General features: G+C 51.0%; 1 protein-coding gene and 1 long non-coding RNA gene across 2 annotated transcripts in view; one reads left to right on the top strand and one right to left on the bottom strand.

Moving 5' to 3' along the window:
* The window catches only part of HADHA (hydroxyacyl-CoA dehydrogenase trifunctional multienzyme complex subunit alpha), a 33,895-nt gene extending 17,166 nt beyond the window's left edge, over positions 1-16,729 (top strand). Inside the window, exons 11-20 of the mRNA XM_081854655.1 lie at positions 3,203-3,312; positions 3,447-3,581; positions 4,971-5,142; positions 5,324-5,410; positions 6,356-6,496; positions 7,934-8,002; positions 9,111-9,306; positions 10,715-10,829; positions 13,212-13,357; positions 16,230-16,729. Coding sequence (XP_081710781.1) covers positions 3,203-3,312; positions 3,447-3,581; positions 4,971-5,142; positions 5,324-5,410; positions 6,356-6,496; positions 7,934-8,002; positions 9,111-9,306; positions 10,715-10,829; positions 13,212-13,357; positions 16,230-16,375 — 1,317 coding nt within the window. The 3' untranslated portion in view covers positions 16,376-16,729. The remainder of the gene's footprint in view (positions 1-3,202; positions 3,313-3,446; positions 3,582-4,970; positions 5,143-5,323; positions 5,411-6,355; positions 6,497-7,933; positions 8,003-9,110; positions 9,307-10,714; positions 10,830-13,211; positions 13,358-16,229) is intronic.
* Positions 16,546-20,541, bottom strand: LOC309338168. The gene is made up of 2 exons (XR_014154780.1): positions 16,804-20,541; positions 16,546-16,763 (listed from the first exon to the last, which is right to left on the bottom strand). It is a non-coding gene; the product is annotated as an uncharacterized lncRNA (long non-coding RNA).
* Positions 20,542-20,553: the final 12 nt, after the last annotated feature.

The following is a 20,553-nucleotide window of genomic DNA, read 5'->3' on the forward strand; positions in this document are numbered from 1 at the left end:
TGCCGGCTCCCTCGGCCAATAAAGCGAGATGAGTGCCGCAACCCCAGAGCCGTCCGTGACTGGACCTAACGGTCAGAGGTCCCTTTACCTTTACCTTTTAAGGGAAGCAGCTGCTGCTGGAGGGGAGCAGAGAATTGTTACGTTTCCTTACAGTTTATTTATATGCCACCTTTCAGCCGAAAAAGACACCCCAAACAGCACAAATGCAAATGCAAGCTGACCAATGGAAATGCAATACAATAAAAACAAAACAAAACCTTAACACTACAAAAGTCCAGGTGACTACCCACTTATGTGGGGTTAGGTTCCAGGCTCCTATGCACATAAGCAGAATTGTGTAAATTGGGGACGCCTTCTAAACTAAGGTTGCCAGATTTTTTCCAATGAATCCGGGGACACTTTTCAACTTCCTACTGAATAGATGGATTTTGTCAGGGGACTAATTTGTAAATCTGGGGACTGTTCCCGGGAAAAGGGGACGTCTGGTAACCTCATTCTAAAGCCCCCTCAAACGCCCTCTCTGCCCTTCTCTCTGCCACCCGTACCAAAAATACCATATCCCATAATATCTGCAACTACAGTTGAAGCTGGAGGGATGTGTGGAAAAGCAGCTGGTGCCCTGCATTGGCTCTTAGGCAGGGAGGCTGAGCAGCCGAAACAAAGCGCTTCTGCGCATCAGGTCTCTTCGAGGTTTCTTCTGCCCTCACTGACACCCTCTTTGGGCTGGGGGGGGGCCTCTTCATGAGAGGGTCTCTCTCCCACTATTTCGTGCTTGAATTGAATTGTTTAATTATTTCCTGCTGCTGCACATATATTCGGTCAGGTGTGAGTAAAAGTAAAGGGACCCTTGACCATTAGGTCCAGTCGTGGCTGACTCTGGGGTTGCAGCGCTCATCTCGCTTTATTGGCTGAGGGAGCCGGCGTACAGCTTCCGGGTCATGTGGCCAGCCTGACTAAGCCGCTTCTGGCAAACCAGAGCAGCGCACGGAAACGCCGTTTACCTTCCCGCTGGAGCGGTACAGTGGTGCCTCGTAAGACGAAATTAATCCGTTCCGTGAGGCTCTTCGTATAGCAGTTTTTTCGTCTTGCGAAGCAAGCCCATTGACAGCTTAGCGGATTAGCGCTATTAGCGGTTTAGTGGCTTTTAGCGGATCAGCTGATAAGCGGCTTATTAGCGGATCAGCTGATAAGCGGCTTAGCGGCTTAGGAAAAGGGGGGGGGAGGGAAAAAACCCCGCAGGAACTCGCAAGACATTTTCGTCTTGCGAAGCAAGCCCATAGGGAAATTCATTTTGCGAAGCGCCTCCAAAATGGAAAACCCTTTCGTCTAGCGGGTTTTCCGTCTTGCGAGGCGTTCGTCTTGCGGGGCACCACTGTACCTATTTATCTACTTGCACTCTGATGTGCTTTCGAACTGCTAGGTTGGCAGGAGCAGGGGCCGAGCAACAGGAGCTCACCCCGTGGCGGGGATTCAAACCGCCGACCTTGCCCCGTCACTGGGATTCAAACTGCCAACCTTCTGATCGGCAAGTCCTAGGTTCTGTGGTTTAGACCACAGCGCCACCCGCGTCCCAGGTGTGAGTGGAATGTGCTAATATGCATTCATTTTGCTGCCATAAAGGCAGCAGATTGCTCCCCATGAAAACATTAAGGGGAATGCCAGAACCAGTCTTTTAAACGGCACTTCTTTGAACAGTCCCAGAGAAGACGTGGAGCAAAGCTGGTGGAATAGGCTTTGCCCGCAATGTCTGGCCCCTGTAGCAAATTGTGTCTGGCATCCTCGGCCACCCCTTGGCTTGAATGCAGAAGCTGTTGGCCTTGGTCGCTTTGCCCTGCACTTCAGTGAGCTGTTCTCATCGCTGCTTAGAAGCTCCTGGGCTGAAAAGAATAATAACAGTGGGGATTGGGCCCGCCTCTGCCGGGCCAAGTACAGTTTGCCACGGGCAGACATTGGGCTGGCACCCTCTTACACAGACCCACACAGACTTTGTAGCCTCCTGTTCTTTGGGGGTCCTAATTTGCGGCTGGCTTCTCTTGACCACTTGACTTATGCTGGACAGACGTTCCTCCTGGGCCGATGGCCTCCAGATACGGAAAGGTAACGTTATGGGGGAAAGGCACCCTGTGTTTTTTCCAGTCTCCCTTCCCATCCACCTTGTCAGTTCTCCATTTCCTCCGCTGTTGTTCTCGTTCTGGGTGGCTGATGTGGGAGGTTTGCAGTCACCTCTTGCCACTTCCTGGCTTCCCCACCGTTCATCCACTTGTCACTTTACTTTCCCCTGTTTAGTTTGTCTTGGGAGACGCAGGGTTGGACCCACAAAGCCACCTTTCTTTATTCGTACGCCCTGGCTGCTCAGTTCCTTTTCGTGAGGGACCTGGGGGTGCGAAAGCAGCTTATGATGAATTGTGCACGTTGTGTACACTTGCAAAATTTGCTGTATCGATGAAGCCTGTGTTCACATAATAATAGTAATAATTTATTATTTATATCCCGGCTAGGTTTCCCCAGCCACTCTGGGCGGCTTACAACAGAACACTAAAATACATTAACCTATTAAACATTAAAAGCTTCCCTAAACAGGGCTGCCTTCAGATGTCTTCTAAAAGTTTGGTAGTTGTTCTTCACTTTGACATCTGGCGGGAGGGCGTTCCACAGGGAGGGCGCCACTACCGAGAAGGCCCTCTGCCTGGTTCCCTGTAGCTTTGCTTCTCGCAATGAGGGAACCGCCAGAAAGCCCTCGGCGCTGGACCTCAGTGTCTGGGCTGAATGATGGACGTGGAGACGCTCCTTCAGGTATACTGGACCGAGGCCGTTTAGGGCTTTAAAGGTCAGCACCAACATTTTGAATTGTGCTCAGAAATGTACTGGGAGCCAGTGTAGGTCTTTCAAGACCGGTGTTATATGGTCTGGAAATCTGTGTTTGCAGATTTCCAGATAGCTTGGGGACATACAGAGAGGCCTCTTCTTTTGAGCTCCCGCCCTGGGTCTTTAATGTCAACATCCCACTGGAGACAGGGTTGTCCTGCATCCCTGGTCCTTCTCCTGAGTCCTTGGCTTTCCCAGCCGTTGTTGCCCTCTGGCCTCCGCTGTTGCCGATGCCTCGGTGGGCCTGTCCGTTTCCCCCTCGTTGCTGTCCCTGGGGCCTGATGCAGAGGTGGGCAGGCCCTCTGATCGCAGCCTTCTCTTCTCCCTTCCCCTGCAGAATTTCGGGGAGCTCGGGATGACTTCTGAGTCCAGGGCGCTGATCGGGCTGTACCACGGTCAGGTTCAGTGCAAGAAGAACAAGTTTGGGCAGCCGAAGCAACCCGTCCAGTAAGTCTAGCTACAGGTGGGGTAGATCTGTGGCAACCCATTTGCCTCTGCAGGACGGGGGAGAGACTCGGGTTCAGTGGTTGGTCGCTCTTTATTCCCCCCCCCCGAAAAACACCCCTTCCTTCTCTCGGCAGGAACCTTGCCATCCTGGGGGCAGGCCTGATGGGCGCTGGAATCGCCCAGGTCTCCGTGGACAAGGGGATGAAGACCATTCTGAAGGACACGGCCCTGGAGGGCTTGAGCAGAGGACAGCAGCAGGTCTACAAAGGGTAGGCTCATTGGCAGCCCTGCGCTGCGTGGTGCCTGTGGGTCCAGGCGGGGTTGAAATCTGAGCCTGAGCAGGGGCCTAGAAGTGGTGGGGTGCCCCTGAGCATGTGCAGAATACATCTCCCTCGTTGCTGAGGACAGTTCAGTGGTTCTCCATGTCTAAAATGTACCGCTGTGGGGAGGGGCAGGAGAGTTCCAGGCTAGGGAAAGCTGCTCATTTATGCTTTGGGCTTTAAGAACTTGCCCCGTGTGCAGCTCGCTCCTTCCTTCCTTCCTTCCTTCCTTCCTTCCTTCCTTCCTTCCTTCCTTCCCTCCCTCCCAGATTGGGCTCTCCTTGCTCCCCACAAAAGAGGGGCTGGTTTTTGTTTTTTAAAAAATAATCTTTATTAATTTAAATTACACACTTAAACAAAGAATTTACAATCTCATACTACAAAAAAAAAATTAAAGAAAAGAAGAAAATACAGAAAAAAGAAAGAGGAAAAAACAAATTTACGTACATAAAAAAAATTAATCTTCCTAATTAATACTTAATCAAACACTTAAATAAAAAAGGCTTCTAACAAAACGGGTCTTCCAATCATTCTCATTGTACTGTTTATACTGTCGTTTTTTTCGCGCAGTTTTATATTATTTAATATTGTTCCCGTCTACTCCACAAACGGTATTTGCTGTGTTTGCCCCCTCCTGCAAAGGGGCGGGTGGGTCAGCTCCGATGCGTGGAGGGCATCTATTCTGGCTTGAGCTTGCAGAGGTCCCAGTGCGCCCTCACAGAGGTCGTTCGCCCACTGACAAAATATCCTGGCAGCTGCAAAGCTAAGAAGTGAAATAAGAGGAGGGAGAATTAGGATGCTGCTTAGCGTATTGTTTTTCCTCTCTCAGGTGTGGTCTTGCTTCGGCTTGGCTCCCCCTTCTCTCCCCATCCTTTCTCTCATCCCCCCACTTGGAGGGGACAGGAGTGTGTGGCGCTACACCCACAAACTGACCCCAAGCAGAAAGACTAAAAGCGGAGCTCAAAATCAGAGCCTGGGGAAATGGGAAAGTCTTTGCCTAGAGTTGTGAACACATGGAAGGAGGGTGGCACCAGGCCAGCCGCCTTCATTATAAGAATTATAGAATTCTGGAGGTGGAAGGGGCCCCAAGGGGTCATCCAGCCCAACCCCCTGCAATGTTGAGGGGTCGCAGCACTTGGCCGGCTCCTTCCCCAGCCAGGCCTTTGTTCAAAGCTCCTGTTTAGGGAAGCTTTTAATGTTTGATGCATTACTGCATTTTGATATTTTGTTGGAAGCTGTTTGGCTGGGGAAGCCCAGCCAGATGGGTGGGGTATAGATAATAAACTATGATGATGATGATGATGATGATGATGATGATGCCTTCCTCTCCTTTCCCAGCTTGAATGACAAAGTGAAGAAGAAGAGCCTGACGTCGTTCGAGAGGGACATGATCCTCAGCAACCTGACGGGGCAGTTGGATTACAAGAATTTTGGGACGGCGGACATGGTGATCGAGGCCGTCTTCGAGGACATCAGCATCAAACACAAAGTGGTGAAGGAAGTGGAGGCGGTGAGTAGGAGGCTGGGCAGGGGGGGGGCACTTGCGTGAGAGGGCGGGGGCGTCTTCCAGAGGCGTGTTGGCTTTTGAATGTCTGGTGTAGATTTTTTCAATTTCATTGTTCTGTATGGGACAATGACAATAAAGATTATCGTATCGTATCGTAACCTAACCTGTGCGTTATCTCCCCCAGGTGGTCCCCCCTCACTGCATCTTCGCCAGCAACACATCGGCGCTCCCCATCAATCAGATCGCCTCCGCCAGCAAAAGGCCGGAAAAGGTGAGTCCTGGATCTGGCTGCCATCTTCTGTCTTCATCCATTCATTCATTCATCCCTTCATCATACATCAGGAGTCCTCTAACTTTTTCAGCATGGGGCCGGTCCACTGTCCCCCAGACCTTGTGGGGGGGGGGCGGACTATATTTTGCAAAAAAAGAAGACGGGACGATGAGCAACGTGCGAAAGGGCTCCAAAGAGGGGCTGCTTTAAATGGCGGCCGCTTGAGAAGGGCGCTTAGCCAACCGCGGCTCCTGTGTCTTGCGAGTGGCGGTGGTGGGAAAATGAGCAGCACCAACAAAGCCCAGCCCCCTTCCTTCTCTAGGCAGGGCGGGAAGCCTGGAGGAGGGAGGGAGGAGGCGCCACCGCCGCCGGGAGAGGGAGGGAGAGAGAAAAAAACCACGCACTGGCGATCCACACGGCGATTCCTGGACCGTCCGTGGGCCGGATTAAGAAGGCAATTGGGCCTCATCCGGCCTGCGGGCCATGCCATACATCATCCATTGCATTTCTATCCCACCTTTCGTCCAAGGAGCTACAAGTGGTGTACGTTCATCTCCTCCCCATTTTAATCTCACCACAACCCTATGAGGTAGGCTAGGCAGAGAGAGAGTGATCGTCCCAAGGTCACGCCCACTGAGCTTCATGGCTGAACCCTGGTCACTCCCATCTCCTAGCCCAGCACTCCAACCATTACATGGCTTAGGACCCTCTTACCTACAGGACTGCCTCTCCCGGTATGCCCCGCGGAGGACCTTAAGTTCCATAAATAGCAACACCCTAGAGGTCCCGGGCCCTAAGGAAGTCAGATTAACCTCAAGCAGAGCCCAGTCTTGGCTGGGGAGGGCGTGGTATAAATAAAACTATTATTATTATTATTATTATTATTATTATTATACCACACTGCCTTGCCATCCTGCCCTGACCTTACCTGTCCTGGTCCTCCAGGTGATTGGGATGCACTACTTTTCCCCCGTCGACAAGATGCAGCTCCTTGAGATCATCACCACAGACAAAACGTCCCCGGACACGGCAGCCGCTGCAGTCGCCGTGGGCCTCAAGCAAGGGAAGGTCATCATTGTCGTGAAGGTGAGCTCTGTTTCGGTTTTCAGGGAACAGTTTCCAGGTGGGTCAAGAAGGGCAGAGGCTAGACCAGCGATTCCAGAAGGGGGTGGTAGTGTCTCCTTCCAATTCCGAGGGGGCTTGCTAAGAGGCAGGGGGTTGGCAGGGGGGCACTTGAGGTGTAAAGGACCACCAGGCTTTGAAAAACTGGTATTTCCAGATCTAGTTTGTCTGTTTTGTGGAATTACCTGGGAAGGCAGCCCATCTAGGAGAAGGAAGACTCTGACCCTAAACCTCCGCTGCCTTGTGTGACATCTTTGCAAGAAGAAAAGGCCACTAGAATACTGGTGGCCAAAAATGGGAAGAGTCAGGAGACTCCTTCAATCTCAGAGTGGCAAATCAAATTTTGCGAAGATATTGAACTAGCCAAGATGACAGCATCAATCAGATTGCAATCAAAACAAAAATTAAGAAAGGAATGGAAATGTGTTGAAGAATATATTGTACATCAACCTTCTGATCAGCAAGTCCTAGGCTCTGTGGTTTAACCCACAGCGCCACCCGCATCCCTATAATCCCCATATTACACCCCCCCCCCAAACTACACCACTCGTTACATCACAGTTACATCATGAAAGGGGAGGTCTGGTGGCAGGAATCTGAGCATCCTGGACCCTGCCCCATGGTTCCCCTTGCCCTTCACCAAACACCCATCAAGTGTCACAAAAGAGATAATTTCATTTCCCTGTTTCCCAGCCAAGTTAATCCCACCCTTTTGTCTTCATCTGCGTTTGTTATTTCTGGAATGGCTACCTGTCTGGCACTCAGGTATCAGGATGCCAGGGATTATCCCTCAGGCAGAGGGCTGCTGAGTAGCTGAGCTTACAAGTCTATATGAACTTCTAGATAAATTTATCAGTGAATTCTTACATTTGGTATTGTGCAGCAGAGGCCCAGAGGAAGAAACTGTGATGAAGTGTTTTGTGGGGGACAAATCACAAAAGTCACAAAAGCGATTGCGCTGGTTTTGATAGTGGGCTGCATGTGCATGATATCTGCTGGAGGGGCAACCACCGCCCCCCAAACCTATAAATAAATTCCTGCAACAAAGCTGAATAACAAATGTGTTTAAGATCATTCTTTTATTGTTAATATTGATTGCCACTGTCAATAGCTGACCGTCCCTACCCCCCCCCCCATGTGTCGGGAGCAGATGGTTCTGCATCTAGCAAGAATAGTGTCCTGCGGGTGGGCAGAGTCTCTGCTGCCCTGGCAGACTTGGCAGACTTGGCTGTCAGCATTACTCCATCTAGCTCCATCCATCTACACTGATGGCAGCAGCTATCGGGGGTTTCAGGCAGGGTACCTGGGGCCTGGGCCTGGCACTTTCTCCTTGCAAGGCAGACCCCACAACCCCTGAGCTACAACCCTTCCTGGCTTCATCTTCCTGCTTTCCCCCCACAGGACGGCCCGGGCTTCTACACAACCAGGTGTCTTGCGCCCATGTTGGCCGAAATCGTCCGAGTCCTCCAGGTGGGTGTCGGTTGCGAAGGGTGGGGTTTCTGGAGCATCTTCCTAATGGTGCTCTTGGGGAGATGTGGTGGATGGGAGGAGCCTCTGCACTTCGAGACTTGCAAGCAGGTGGGATCAGCACAGCTGCTGGCGCTGGTGCTGGCGTGTTTGCTTTCCTCTGCCCCCAGCCTTCATTGCCCCGAGAAGCTCTGAATCCAGGTAGAGGAGGCCCCTCCCGGAGAGCCCCCACTTGGCCCTGTGGGCCTGTAAGGTGTCTTCACTGGATGAAGCGGTTAAACGATGCTAGTTAACCTGTGGAACTCACTTCCACAGGAGGCAGGGACAGCCACCAACTTTGTAGTTGAGAGGAAAGGCAAATGAGAGGTGAAACAACAGGAGTTATTTTATTATTATTTATTAGGTTTACATACTGCCCCTCATCACAAGATCTCAGGGCGGTTCACGGGACAAAATTATGCCTGACATGGAGAAAGTGGATGCAGAAAGGTTTATCTTTCATTCAACCCGGACACTGAGGTCCAGTGCCGAGGGCCTTCTGGCGGTTCCCTCCCTGCAAGAAGCCAAGCTACAGGGAACCAGGCAGAGGGCCTTCTCGGTAGTGGCACCCGCCCTGTGGAACGCCCTCCCACCAGATGTCAAAGCGATAAACAACTACCTGACATTCAGAAGACATCTTATGGCAGCCCTGTTTAGGGAAGCTTTTAATGTTTAATAGGTTATTGTATTTTAATATTCTGTTGGAAGCTGCCCAGAGTGGCTGGGGAAACCCAGCCAGATGGGCGGGGTATAAATAATAAATTATTATTTTATTATTATGATATCTCCCTCTATCACAAGACTAGACATCACAGACATCCAATGAAGTTGAAGGTTAAGGACAGGTTTCGCTCTGGGGCGTCAGTTTGGCCACTGTGGGAATAGGCTCCCGGACTAGATGGGCCCCTGGCCTGATCCAGTTGCAAACTCCTCTTTTGTCCTTATGGGGTGGGCCCTTCCTGGCCCTCCTCTCTCCCTTCCCCGGTCGTTCCCCTACCCCTCCGCCACGGAGGTGCCTCCCCAAGTGCCCCCTGCGTTCCACCCGCCGCTGACCCACCTCTCTCCCTCGCAGGAAGGCAACGACGCCAAGAAGGTGGACGCCATGTCCACTGGCTTTGGCTTCCCCGTCGGAGCTGCCACGCTGATCGACGAGGTGGGCGTTGACGTGGCCACCCACGTGGCAGAGGACCTGGGCAAGGCCTTTGGTGAGCGCTTCAAAGGGGGCAACGTGGAGCTGATGAAGGCCATGGTGGACAAGGGCTTTCTGGGTGAGTGTCTGAGCGACGCCCTCTTCCTGGAAACTTCCGTATCGACAGCAGGCGAGGAACCAACACACCCTCCTTGCTTCCGTTTGGGGAACAAACCTCTTGCGGGCAAACGGGGCAGAGCAAATCCTCGGCGCCTGGGTGCCGTGACCACATCGGTCTCACCCAGTTGCCACACTGGGCAACCATCGAGCAGCTGTTGGGATACTGCCGGGAAGACGGGGGCATCAGGCAGGCCCCCAGCCGGCTCCAGCCACCGGCCGGCAGTTGGTCTCCCTTGGAACAGCATCAATCAGCGACACGAGCCTCAGCCTCAGATACATTTAGAGACCCATTCACGCTCTTTCAGCAGAGTGTGTAAATCTTTTCACAGCAGAAGAAGCAGACAGAGAAATGTGTAAGCATAATGTACAGCATTTTATTCAGCATAGTTCAGGGACAGAGGAAAACACGTCCGCTTCCCTTTGTCTCCAGCAAAACAGCAGGAACACAAAAGCTATATACAAATGGGAGTTCCCAGCAAGCCTGTGCTGGAAGTAAACAGGCATGTGACACCCAACAGTTATGCCTGTACCCTTTTAAGGTAGAACGGAACTATATCCTAACAGTGGCAAATGGCCATTAGGGTGTTCAACTGGGACCTGGGAGAGACCCGGGTTCAAATCTCCACTCAGCCGTGAAGCTCACTGGGTGAGTTTGGGAGCTAGTCACTGCCTCTCTCATTCGTTTTGTTGGTATGCCGCTTTTCCACTCAAAAAATCATGCTCAAAGTGACTTACAGCAAAGAAACAGGGATGCATTTCGAACACACAATACGAAAGCTTCTGAACTGGCTCCCAGTCTCTGGGTTCAGTCTTTAATTCTGCAAACAAACCTGGAGTCAATGGCTGTGGGAAGAGGTCCCCAGGCGCTCACCTCCTCCTTCCTCTGCCACACACTTCTTCATTCATTCATTCATTTATTGAATTGGCATACCGCCCTATATCCGGAGGTCTCGGGGCAGTTCACAATAAAAACCACAATCTATAACATCAAAAATAAAAATAATCCAATACACCCTCCAAAAGCCTCCTTTTAAAGGGTATAGGATGTTGATTAACATTTTTGCCTGGCACCCAAAGGTGTATAATGAAGGCACCAAGTGAACTTCCCTGGGGAGAGCATTCCATAGACGGGGAGCCACTGCAGAAAAGGCCCTGCTCTTGTGTTGCCACCCTCCGGACCCCTCGAAGAGGAGGCACACAAAGGAGGGCCTCAGAAGATGATCTCAGGGTCCGGGTCGGTTCATATGGAGAGAGGAAGTCCTTGAGGTCTTGCCGTCCTGAGCCGTTTCACTTCTGTCCCTTCCAGAGCAGAGGGGGCCCCCCACATCTCCCCACCCCTTTACACCTCTGTGCAACTTCTTTCGCAGGCCGCAAAGCCGGGAAGGGCTTCTACCTTTACCAGGAAGGCGTGAAGAACCGGAACGTCAACACCGGCATGGACGAAATCTTGGAGAGGTTCAAAGTGGCCGCCAAGCCGGAAGTGTAAGTTCAAAAAAGGAAGGCCTGAGTGAGTGAGGCAGAGACCAGGATGCTGGTCTGCCCTAGTTCCCCAACTGCAAACCAACAAGCGCAGCTGGCTTAATTCTGAGTTGGGCAGCGCTCTATCTTGGCTAGTTCTGTCCATTCTGGCTGGCAGCAGCTCTCCAAACTGTCGGGTCAAGAAGGCACCTCTCCCTGGCCTATCGGAGATCTTCCAGACATATATATTTAAAGGTAAAGGGACCCCTGACCATTAGGTCCAGTCGTGGCCGACTCTGGGGTTGTGGCGCTCATCTCGCTTTATTGGCCGAGGGAGCCAGCGTACAGCTTCCGGGTCATGTGGCCAGCAGGACTAAGCCGCTTCTGGCGAACCAGAGCAGCACATGGAAATGCCAGTTACCTTCCTGCCGGAGTGGTACCTATTTATCTACTTGCACTTTGACATGCTTTCGAACTGCTAGGTTGGCAGGAGCAGGGACCGAGCAAATGGAGCTCACCCCGTTGCGGGGATTCAAACCGCCGACCTTCTGATTGGCAAATCCTAGGCTCTGTGGTTTAACCCACAGCGCCACCCACACATATATATTTACTTGGTGCTAAATCACTTGAAGACTTCTTTGAAGAAAGCAAAACGGTGCATTCACATCTTCATGTGTGTTTGACATGCGCAATTTCAGCCATACACGGTCAGAGGCAGACTGCTTGGGACTGTGCAAGTTAAATCCAGGCAAGGTTGAGAGCTTGAGAGCTTTCTTCGCGCCAGTTCTGAGCATCCAGTTACGCGCTTTTCCTGTGTCTGTGCGAAACCCTTGCGACCGAACCGCTGCCTGAGATGCGATTGCACTGCACAAGGATGTCACCTAAAGCCTCAGCTTACTAAAATGATTTTACCAGTGTGATTAGAGTGTGATTAAATGATTAGAGCCAGTGTGGTGTAGTGGTTAAGAGCGGTAGTCTCATAATCTGGTGAACCGGGTTCGAGTCTCCGCTCCTCCACATGCAGCTGCTGGGTAACCTTGGGCCAGTCACACTTCTCTGAAGTCTCTCAGCCTCAATCACCTCACAGAGTGTTTGTAGTGGGGGAGGAAGGGAAAGGAGATTGTTAGCCGCTTTGAGACTCCTTCGGGTAGTGATAAAGCGGGATATCAAATCCAACCTCTTCTTCTTCTACCTCCACCGGAGTTCTCTAACTGGACCCAGGTGCAAAAGTGGGTAGGATTCAGTATGGGGGTTCAGGACTAGAGCAGCACTTGAATGTGTGTTCAGCCCAGGTTCTTAGTTTCCAGGACCATCTGACAGCCCTCTCGCACACAAATCCATTCCTGGTCTCCACCCTTCATTTTGGAAAACAAATTTGGGGGTGGGAGAGGAGAGCTCTTTGGTTGTCCTTGTTTAAACCGCCAGGAGTTGGAAATGTATTCCTGCATTGCCGGGGGTTGGACTAGATGACCCTCGGTGTCCGTCTTCGGAACTCTGGCTGATCCAGCCACTCTGCTCCACGACTTCCCCAGTGGCCTTTGCCCTCCGCTGCTCCCTGAGTTGGAGATGCTGTATATATATAGAGTGGTCCATGTTAGGGTTGGGTTGGTTTCGTCGGATGGTAGAAAGCTGGTTGCGTTTGGTGTGTGTAAAAGCTGTGGGTCGTGTTGGAGACTTTTTAATTATTATTATTATTATTTATTATTTATACCCTGCCCATCTGTCTGGGTTTCCCCAGCCACTCTGGGTGGCTTTCAACAGAACACTAAAATACAATAACCTTGTTGTTGTTGTTGCTTAGTCTTTTAGTCGTGTCCGCCTCTTCGTGACCCCCTGGGCCAGAGCACGCCAGGCACTCCTGTCTTCCACTGCCTCCCGCAGTTTGGTCAGACTCATGTTTGTAGCTTTGAGAACACTGTCCAACCATCTCGTCCTCTGTCGTCCCCTTCTCCTTGTTACAATAACCTATTAAACATTAAAAGCTTCCCTAAACAGGGCTGCCTTCAGATGTCTTCTAAAAGTCTGGTAGTTGTTTTTCTCTTTGACATCTGATGGTAGGGCGTTCCACAGGGCAGGTGCCACCACCAAGAAGGCCCTCTGCCTGGTTCCCTGTAATTTGGCTTCTCGCAGTGAGGGAACCGCCAGAAGGCCCTCGGTGCTGGACCTCAGTGTCCAGGCAGAACGATGGGGGTGGAGACGCAAGGAAAAAAGCAGCAATACTTTGCAAGAATACTCTTTCTCAAGGACTCTTTTGTGCCAACTAAGGTCTGAGAACTAGGCAGAGGAGTAAAAAGGAGGTCAGAACCTTTTCTTTTTCAAACCCTGACACCTGCCTCCAGGGGACCTTCTGCCTGGCGTCCCACCCCAGCTGACGGCCGTCTCTGCTCTCCCTCTCTCTCTCTCCAGCTCCTCGGAGGAAGACATTCAGATGCGCCTGGTGTCCAGGTTTGTGAATGAGGCAGTCCTGACCCTGCAAGAGGGCATTCTCAGCAACCCCGTGGAGGGGGACATCGGGGCTGTGTTTGGGCTGGGCTTCCCCCCCTGCCTGGGAGGTAAGCATTCGTGCTTCTGCTAAACGTATATCTTCAGTCATAGCTCCCTCGTCCTCAGCTAGGCTGCCTGCCATTGAGAGGAAAACTGACCAGCTTAAGAAGAGCCTGCTGGGTCAGGAGAACAGCCCATTTGGTCCCTCATCCTGTTCTCACAGTGGCTGACCAGGTGCCCATTCTGGGAAGCCAGGAAGGAGGATTTGAGTGCAGCTGGGATTAAGAAGCATTGCTGATTTTGACCATGGAGGCAAAACGGCCTTCCTGGCTAGTGGCCATCGATAGCCCTTTCTTCCTCCCTGAACTTATCCAATCCTCTTTTAAAGCCATCCAGGTTGGTGGTCACCACTGCCTCCTGTGGAAAGGAGTTCCATAGGTTAACTCTGCGCTGTGAAAATGAGTCATATTTTTGACCTGAGCCTGAGAGCAGCAGCTTTGGCGCTAACAGGCTTGCCTTATCTCAGCTGCTAGCTTGGGGTCAGCTGCAGAGGTTGCCTACTGCCCTCTCCCAATAATAATAATAATATTAATAATAATAATAATACAGTCATACCTCGGGTTGAAGTAGCTTCAGGTTAAGCGTTTTCGGGTTGCACTCCGTGGCGACTCGGAAGTAACGGAGTGTGTTACTTCCAGGTTTCACCGCTCGCACATGCGCAGACGCTCAAAATGACGTCATGCGCATGCACGGAAGGAGCGAATTGGGACCCACGGATGTGGCTTGCGTTCGCTTCAGGATGCGAACGGGGCTCCAGAATGGATCCTGTTCGCATCCAGAGGTACCACTGTAGTAGTAGTAATAATAATAATAATAATAATAATAATAATAATAATAATAATAATTTATTTATTTATACCTGCCCATCTGGCTGAGCCACTTTTTTTTCTCATATAAATTTTTATTATTTTCTTTAAGAGTTCTTTTTCCCACAATCCCTACCATCACAATATATTCCCTTTGACTCTGCCAAGTCTTGACTTCCCGCCCTCCAGTTGGTATATTTATCACATTCTTACCGCTTACCGTATTTTTCGCACCATAGGACGCACCGGACAATAGGACGCACCTTGTTTTAGAGGGGGGAGAACAAGAAAAAAAATTTCTCTCCCTCTCTGCCCCGCGCCCCTTCAGCGAAGTGGCAGGAGGCGCTGCGCAGAGAGGGGGAGAATTTCCCCCCTCTTGTTTTCCCCCTCTAAGACAAGGTGCCGTTTAAGGTACGTTCAGACGCCTTCAGGCGGCTAACTTGGAAGCCTGGAGAGCGAGAGGGGTCGGTGCGCCCCGACCCCTCTCACTCTCCAGGCTTCAGGTTCCTTTTGACCTGCTCTTTGGGGCTGGCGGGGGGAAGCCCACCACCAGCCCCAAAGAGCAGGTCGGGGAGCAGCGCAAAGGCACGCGGCTATAGAGGCTCCTGCCATAGCCGCATGTCACCTCTCCAGCCAGGAGAGGGTCGCGGGGGGCTTCTTTAGCCCCGTGCGCGCTCTCCCAGCTGGAGAGATGGCGCGCGGCTAAGGAGGCTGCTGCGATAGCTGCGTGTCACCTCTCCAGCTGGGAGAGGGTAAGCGGAGCTTCTTTAGCCCCGAGCGCGCTCTCCCGGCTGGAGAGATGGAGCGTGGCTATAGAGGCTCCTGCCATAGCCGCGCGTCACCTCTCCAGTCGGCAGAGGGTCATGGGGCTATGCTGTCCTCGCTCCATAGGACGCACACACATTCCCCCTTCATTTTTGAAGGGGAAAAAGTGCGTCCTATGGTGTGAAAAATACGGTATATTATACATATCTCTACTATTTTACATTGAAGGGAATATTCCAGTCCTGCTAGTGTCTTTAAGTTTTTACCGTTCTCCTTTAAGCATTCAATGAATTTACTCCAATTGTTCTTGTGTCTCTGGTCCTCTTGGTCCCGCCACTCTTGGCGCGGCTCCCAACAGAATATTAAAAAGGCGATAAAAGATCAAAGCTCGGCTAAACGGGTCTCCCAAGAAGGGCAGCTGCCTGATAAGTCCTTTTTGCTGGCGTGAAGGATTTTTAAAGCAGCCATATGGAAATGCCTTGATCCCTGGGGAGATACCGGGGGGGGGGGGCAGGCCTGCGGTCTAGTTGCCCCCTGGTTCCAGTGACCCCCTTCCCCTGTTCCCCTATGGGAGAGGAGGTCTTGCACCTTGCAGCCGTTGGCTCTGCGAGGACGTTTGCAGTTCCGGGGAGAGCCCTCTGCGGGCGGCGGGGATCCCCACTTGCACAGGAGACCTTGCTCAACCCCCCCAATCTTTCTTTAATAATATTTTTTATTAAGTTTTCCATTTTAACAATCCAATCAAATCACATTGAATATTCCAAATTGTACAAATACATATCATAAAGTCCAAATATTTTGCCAAATTATAAATTTTTTGTTGGGGGTTCCCATGCTTCAAGTTCAGTGGGTTCCAATCATCTCATATTTCTGCTTTGAGTGTCCACTAGTCCCTTCTTTAAACCTTCTTGTTATTCTTCTTCTTCTTTCATGGCCTCTGAGTTGTTTCCACAGGTGAGCTGAAATGAGCAATAATATGCTTCTGTGTGAACTTTGTATGATTCTCCCTTTTTTCTTTTTCTTTATTCTTTTTGCAGCTGGTATTTTATTTGCAGTATGTCCTCACATGCAAGTATTTATGCCGAATCCACCCAAAAGTCCTTCTCGTGTGGCAGACGCCATCTTTCCTCAGTTCCGATGAAATAGAATCTAGGCGTTTGCTCATTAATTTTCTCAGACAGGTTGCACCAAACATTAGTCTTTCCAGGGGAGGTTTGCCAAATCGAACTTGAAATACAGATATAATAACAAAGTAAGAGCTCGCCTCCCCCTATGACTATTAATCCCCCCCCCCAATCTTTCATGGCAGGTCCCTTCCGGTACGCAGACTACTACGGGGCCCAGCGGCTGGTGGACCGCATGAGGAAGTATGAGGACGTCTACGGGAGCCAGTTCACGCCCTGCCAATTGCTGCTGGACCATGCCAAGGACTCTGGCAAGAAGTTCCACAAGTGAACGTGCCTCTGCCGCCACCGTCCGTCCGACCCCCGGCAAAAGCGGGGGGAGGCAGGAGGCCTGCAGGAGAGTCTCCCGCCTGTAGCTCAGGGGGTTGTGGGTCTTCACCCTCCAAGTGCCTTAGCCGTGCAGGCACTGTCTCCCCAACCCCGGCTCCGACCCCCTCGTCAGGCCGAAGGTCAGCCTTCGATTAATCCAGGGTCTTCTCTGCCCGGCCTCATCCTGGCGCCCCACCAAGCCTGCCAGCGGCTTCAGGTCTCGGGCCAACGGCAGCTGATTCTGGGCCCAGGACTGGCCTGCGGTCGTGACCCACACCCAAAGAACCCCTAACAATAAAACCCCAATGTCTTGTTCTGTGGGTGAGCTCTGGTCATTTATTTCTTTTCACCTCTAAACGGGAGCTGCAGAGAATCGAATCTAATTTTCACCTCTAAATGGGAGCTGCAGAGAAGTCCCATCAGCATACAGGTGAAACTCCAAAAATTAGAATATCATGGAAAAGTTCACTTATTTCAGTAATTCAACTTCAAAGGTGAAACTAATATATGAGATTGACTCATGACGTGCAAAGCGAGATATGCTTCTACTTCTCAGAGGCTCAAACTTGCTCGATTTGCAATCCTTGTTTTGCTGATTTCCTTGAATATTCTAATTTTCTGAGATTGTTAATTTGGGGTTTTCATAAGCTGTACGCCATGATCATCGCAATGATAACAAATCAAGGCTTGGCATATCTCGCTTGGCATGTCACGAGTCTATCTTATATATTAGTTTCACCTTTCAAGTTGGATTACGGAAATAAGGGAACTTTTCCACGATATTCCACGATATTCTAATTTTTTGAGTTTCACCTGTAGTCCAGAGTGCTTTGATTTGGTGGAATTGGGGGGGGGGATGACCCAGAGTGTCATCTAGGCCAACCCCCTGCCCTGCAGGAACACTGTCTTCAGTGGAGTGCACCAGGGGTTCCCCAAGGGGTCTGCCTAACCCTCCCAGGAGGTCCATGGCACCATTCACATAACAAAAACTGCCATAGATAAATCGAGATTTTCAAAAGCGGGGGCTTGGCTTTTGAAAAACAGGAGGTCTGCAGTACTTGGGAACCAGGGAGTAGACAAATCTGATCCAAATGCGAATTGCACTGTGCTCTCGTGGGGAGGGGGCAGATGGCTGCCCTTTCTCCCTTGACCACCACCCCTTGCTTGGCTGCAACACATCATAACGGCAATGGGGGGGGCTATGGCAAGATGGTTGCTGTGGCTCCTTAACCAGCTCATAGGGCTCCTCATCACCTAGGGTCACCACGCTGGCCAGGCAGCTGCGTCCTGTTTTCCCACCGCTATGGGGCCCCATCCATTTCTGCCAGCCTCCAGCTGTCTTTGGACTCCTGCAGATCTCCAGCTGCCAAGGCTTAAATGGCCAGGGGTGAATTCAGAAGCCTTTCCCATCAGGATATGTGTCTGAGGTGCCGCCTCTATCAACGCTCTCCCCCTGCTCTGTTCAGCTTTGCACTGTGGTCTCCCCTTTCCAGCAGCCCCCCACATCCGATGCAGATCCTGCCAGTGGGGACCAGTGGTGTAGCGTTGATTGCCAGCGCCCCAGGACAGGCAGGGGGATCACACATGTACCAGGGAGGCTCCAGCCCGGCGCCCACTGCCAATGGTGCCAGAGCGAAGCCATTCCTACCAGAGCAAGGGGGACGACGATGTGCTGAGCCGCCTGCCCACCTTCATGGGGGAGGCTGGCCACCCGACATGGCCCTTCGTGGATGGAGAGGAGCCATACTGCCTTGGCACCTGGTTTGCGCCCCCTCAAAAATTGTGCAGCCCCCCCCCAACACCCCCCACACTATGACCCTGGCAGGGACTGTACCTGGGCTGCCCCACTGCCAGTCCCCATTTCTCCTTCACACACCCCCAACCCTTGCAAATATAGAATACCCAGTATTCTAAAGCAATCTGATTAAACAATCACATCCTGGGCACGACTTCGTTTTTTAAAATAAGCTGATTTATTTGACTACGGCAGTGGCTAAAGTCAAAACGAAGACGAGCGTTCTGCAGGTCTCCAGGCAGGAACCCCGAAGTCGCCGTCCTCTGCTAAAAAGTTACGGGAATAAGTCGCGGCACTCTTGGGGGAGTAATGCTGATGAGTGTGTCTGCTGGGAGGCAGCAGAGTTGAACCGCAGGGCCGGATTTGTAAAAGATACCAGCTCACAGAGGGGCTGGGGATGAAAACAACCCAGCTGCCCACAGGTTGTGCTAAAGTGCCGTTAGTGAGCTGCCCCCCTCCAGGGAGGGGCGTGCTGGACTCTGGCTGCCTCGTGCCAGGAGCAAATAAATTAATGTTAAATAAGTTTGAGTTCTTGTTATTAAATATACCAAGAAAAAAGCACACCAAGAACTCTGGCCAGTATAAGTTTCGGTAGTGGGAGTGGTCCCCACTCGCAAATCAATAGTCAATTGTAACAAAAACTAATCCGTTCAAATGTATGTATTCTGACAAGGATTACAAACTCAATTACAAACTCAGCGCATAAGGATATGTATAACACAATAATTCGTTACAGAATTAGAGATAAGAGTTTATGAGTAGAGATAAGTTCATGCTAGCCCATAGTCCAATTCGTTGTGAAGGTCTTGGGTTTCAATCATTGAGCAGAAGTCAGAAGTTAATTATGGATCAGAAACCAGGACAGGGTGCTGTTTCAATGTATTCACCTTCATCAGCTGGAAGTATCAAACATGACATGAAAGTACATTTAAATTCTAAATTATCATGAATTATAAAACAGTCATAAAACAGTATTATACCACATTTGGTTCCTTACCTAATTTTTAAGGGGTCGTGTAAGTTTGAAAAATTCGTATAAATATATTCCTGTTATTTTCCACATTTGATTTGCGAGTGGGGACCACTCCCACTACTGAAACTTATACTGGCCAGAGTTCTTGGTGTGCTTTTTTCTTGGTATAGGAGAAAATAAATTGACACAGTCAGCAAAAACCCCCAAACCTCTCCATGGACAAATGAAGGAGTTGCTGAGGAATTCTTGATCTGTGTATCTGCAGTTGCACTGCCCAAGCGTAGAGTTTGTAGATGAGAATTTCCCACTCATACTTTCTTTAAGGTTCTAGAGCTCACGGCAGTAGAGACATGCTTTAAAAGGGGGAGGGCGGGTCTGTGTGATGAAGGCACGAGAGGGGCAGCTTTGGTGTTCTGTGTAATGCCGCCAAATCCACGAGGGCAGGTTTTGCTGAATCCCCCATCAAACGTCAAGCAAAGGCACCTCTTTCAAGACAGAGGAACTTTCTAAACATGCTGCCCTTCCATAGGCAGCAAGATTCCCCCATACATTGCATTCCAGCAGGTAAGTGCTCACCTTGCCAGCTCTCCAAAATGGAATACTCGGAAAAAGCTGTAGGAAAAAGCGACCGCCCTCTGAGGTCCTTCTTTGTGTTCCTCCTCTGCTAGAACTGTCCCGAGTGGCAACACGAGAACGGGGCCTTTTCTGCAGTGGCTCCCCATCAGAACTGCTCTCCCCACGGAAGCTCGCCTGGCGCTTTCACTCCAGATCTTTAAATGCCAGGCAAAAACATTCCTCTTCTCCCAGGCCTTTGGCTGTTAAATCTATGCCCTTTTCAGTTGTGGGAAGGTATTGCTCTTTTTTTACTATTACATATTTAGTGTTCTAGGCTGTATACTGCCCTGTGGTCTCTTGCTGAAGGGTAGTGTACTAATTTCATAAATAATAATGACGGGGGGCCCAGAATAACCACAAGAAGCTCCCACCGCTATACCAGCTGGGGTGGAGAGGCTCTGGCTCCGTGGGACAGCGGATGCTGGGGGGCAGGCCCCTCGCACTGTAGACCTAAAGCACTGCTTCCCACACCTCCCTGATCAAGACCCCGCACCCAGAGAGGGGGCCAGCACCACAGTCACCGGCTGCCTCAGTTTCCCGTGTGCAGAAAAGCTCCCTGGCCCCTGTCTGCCTCATCTTTCAAACTGGCGGCCCCACAGCAATGAGACAGATCTAAGAGGGGCCTGTTTGCTGGAATAAAAGTGGGGGCTGTGCAGCTCAGATGGGCTTCCGTTGGTCCAAATGAAGGTGGAGGTCTGGGTGAGAAATGGGGGTCGCATCACGACTCTCCCCCAGCCCACTTTTGCACTGCACTGGA

The sequence above is a fragment of the Podarcis erhardii genome, assembly GCF_964252035.2.
Source record: "Podarcis erhardii genome assembly, chromosome: 3".
Lineage (NCBI taxonomy): Eukaryota > Metazoa > Chordata > Lepidosauria > Squamata > Lacertidae > Podarcis > Podarcis erhardii.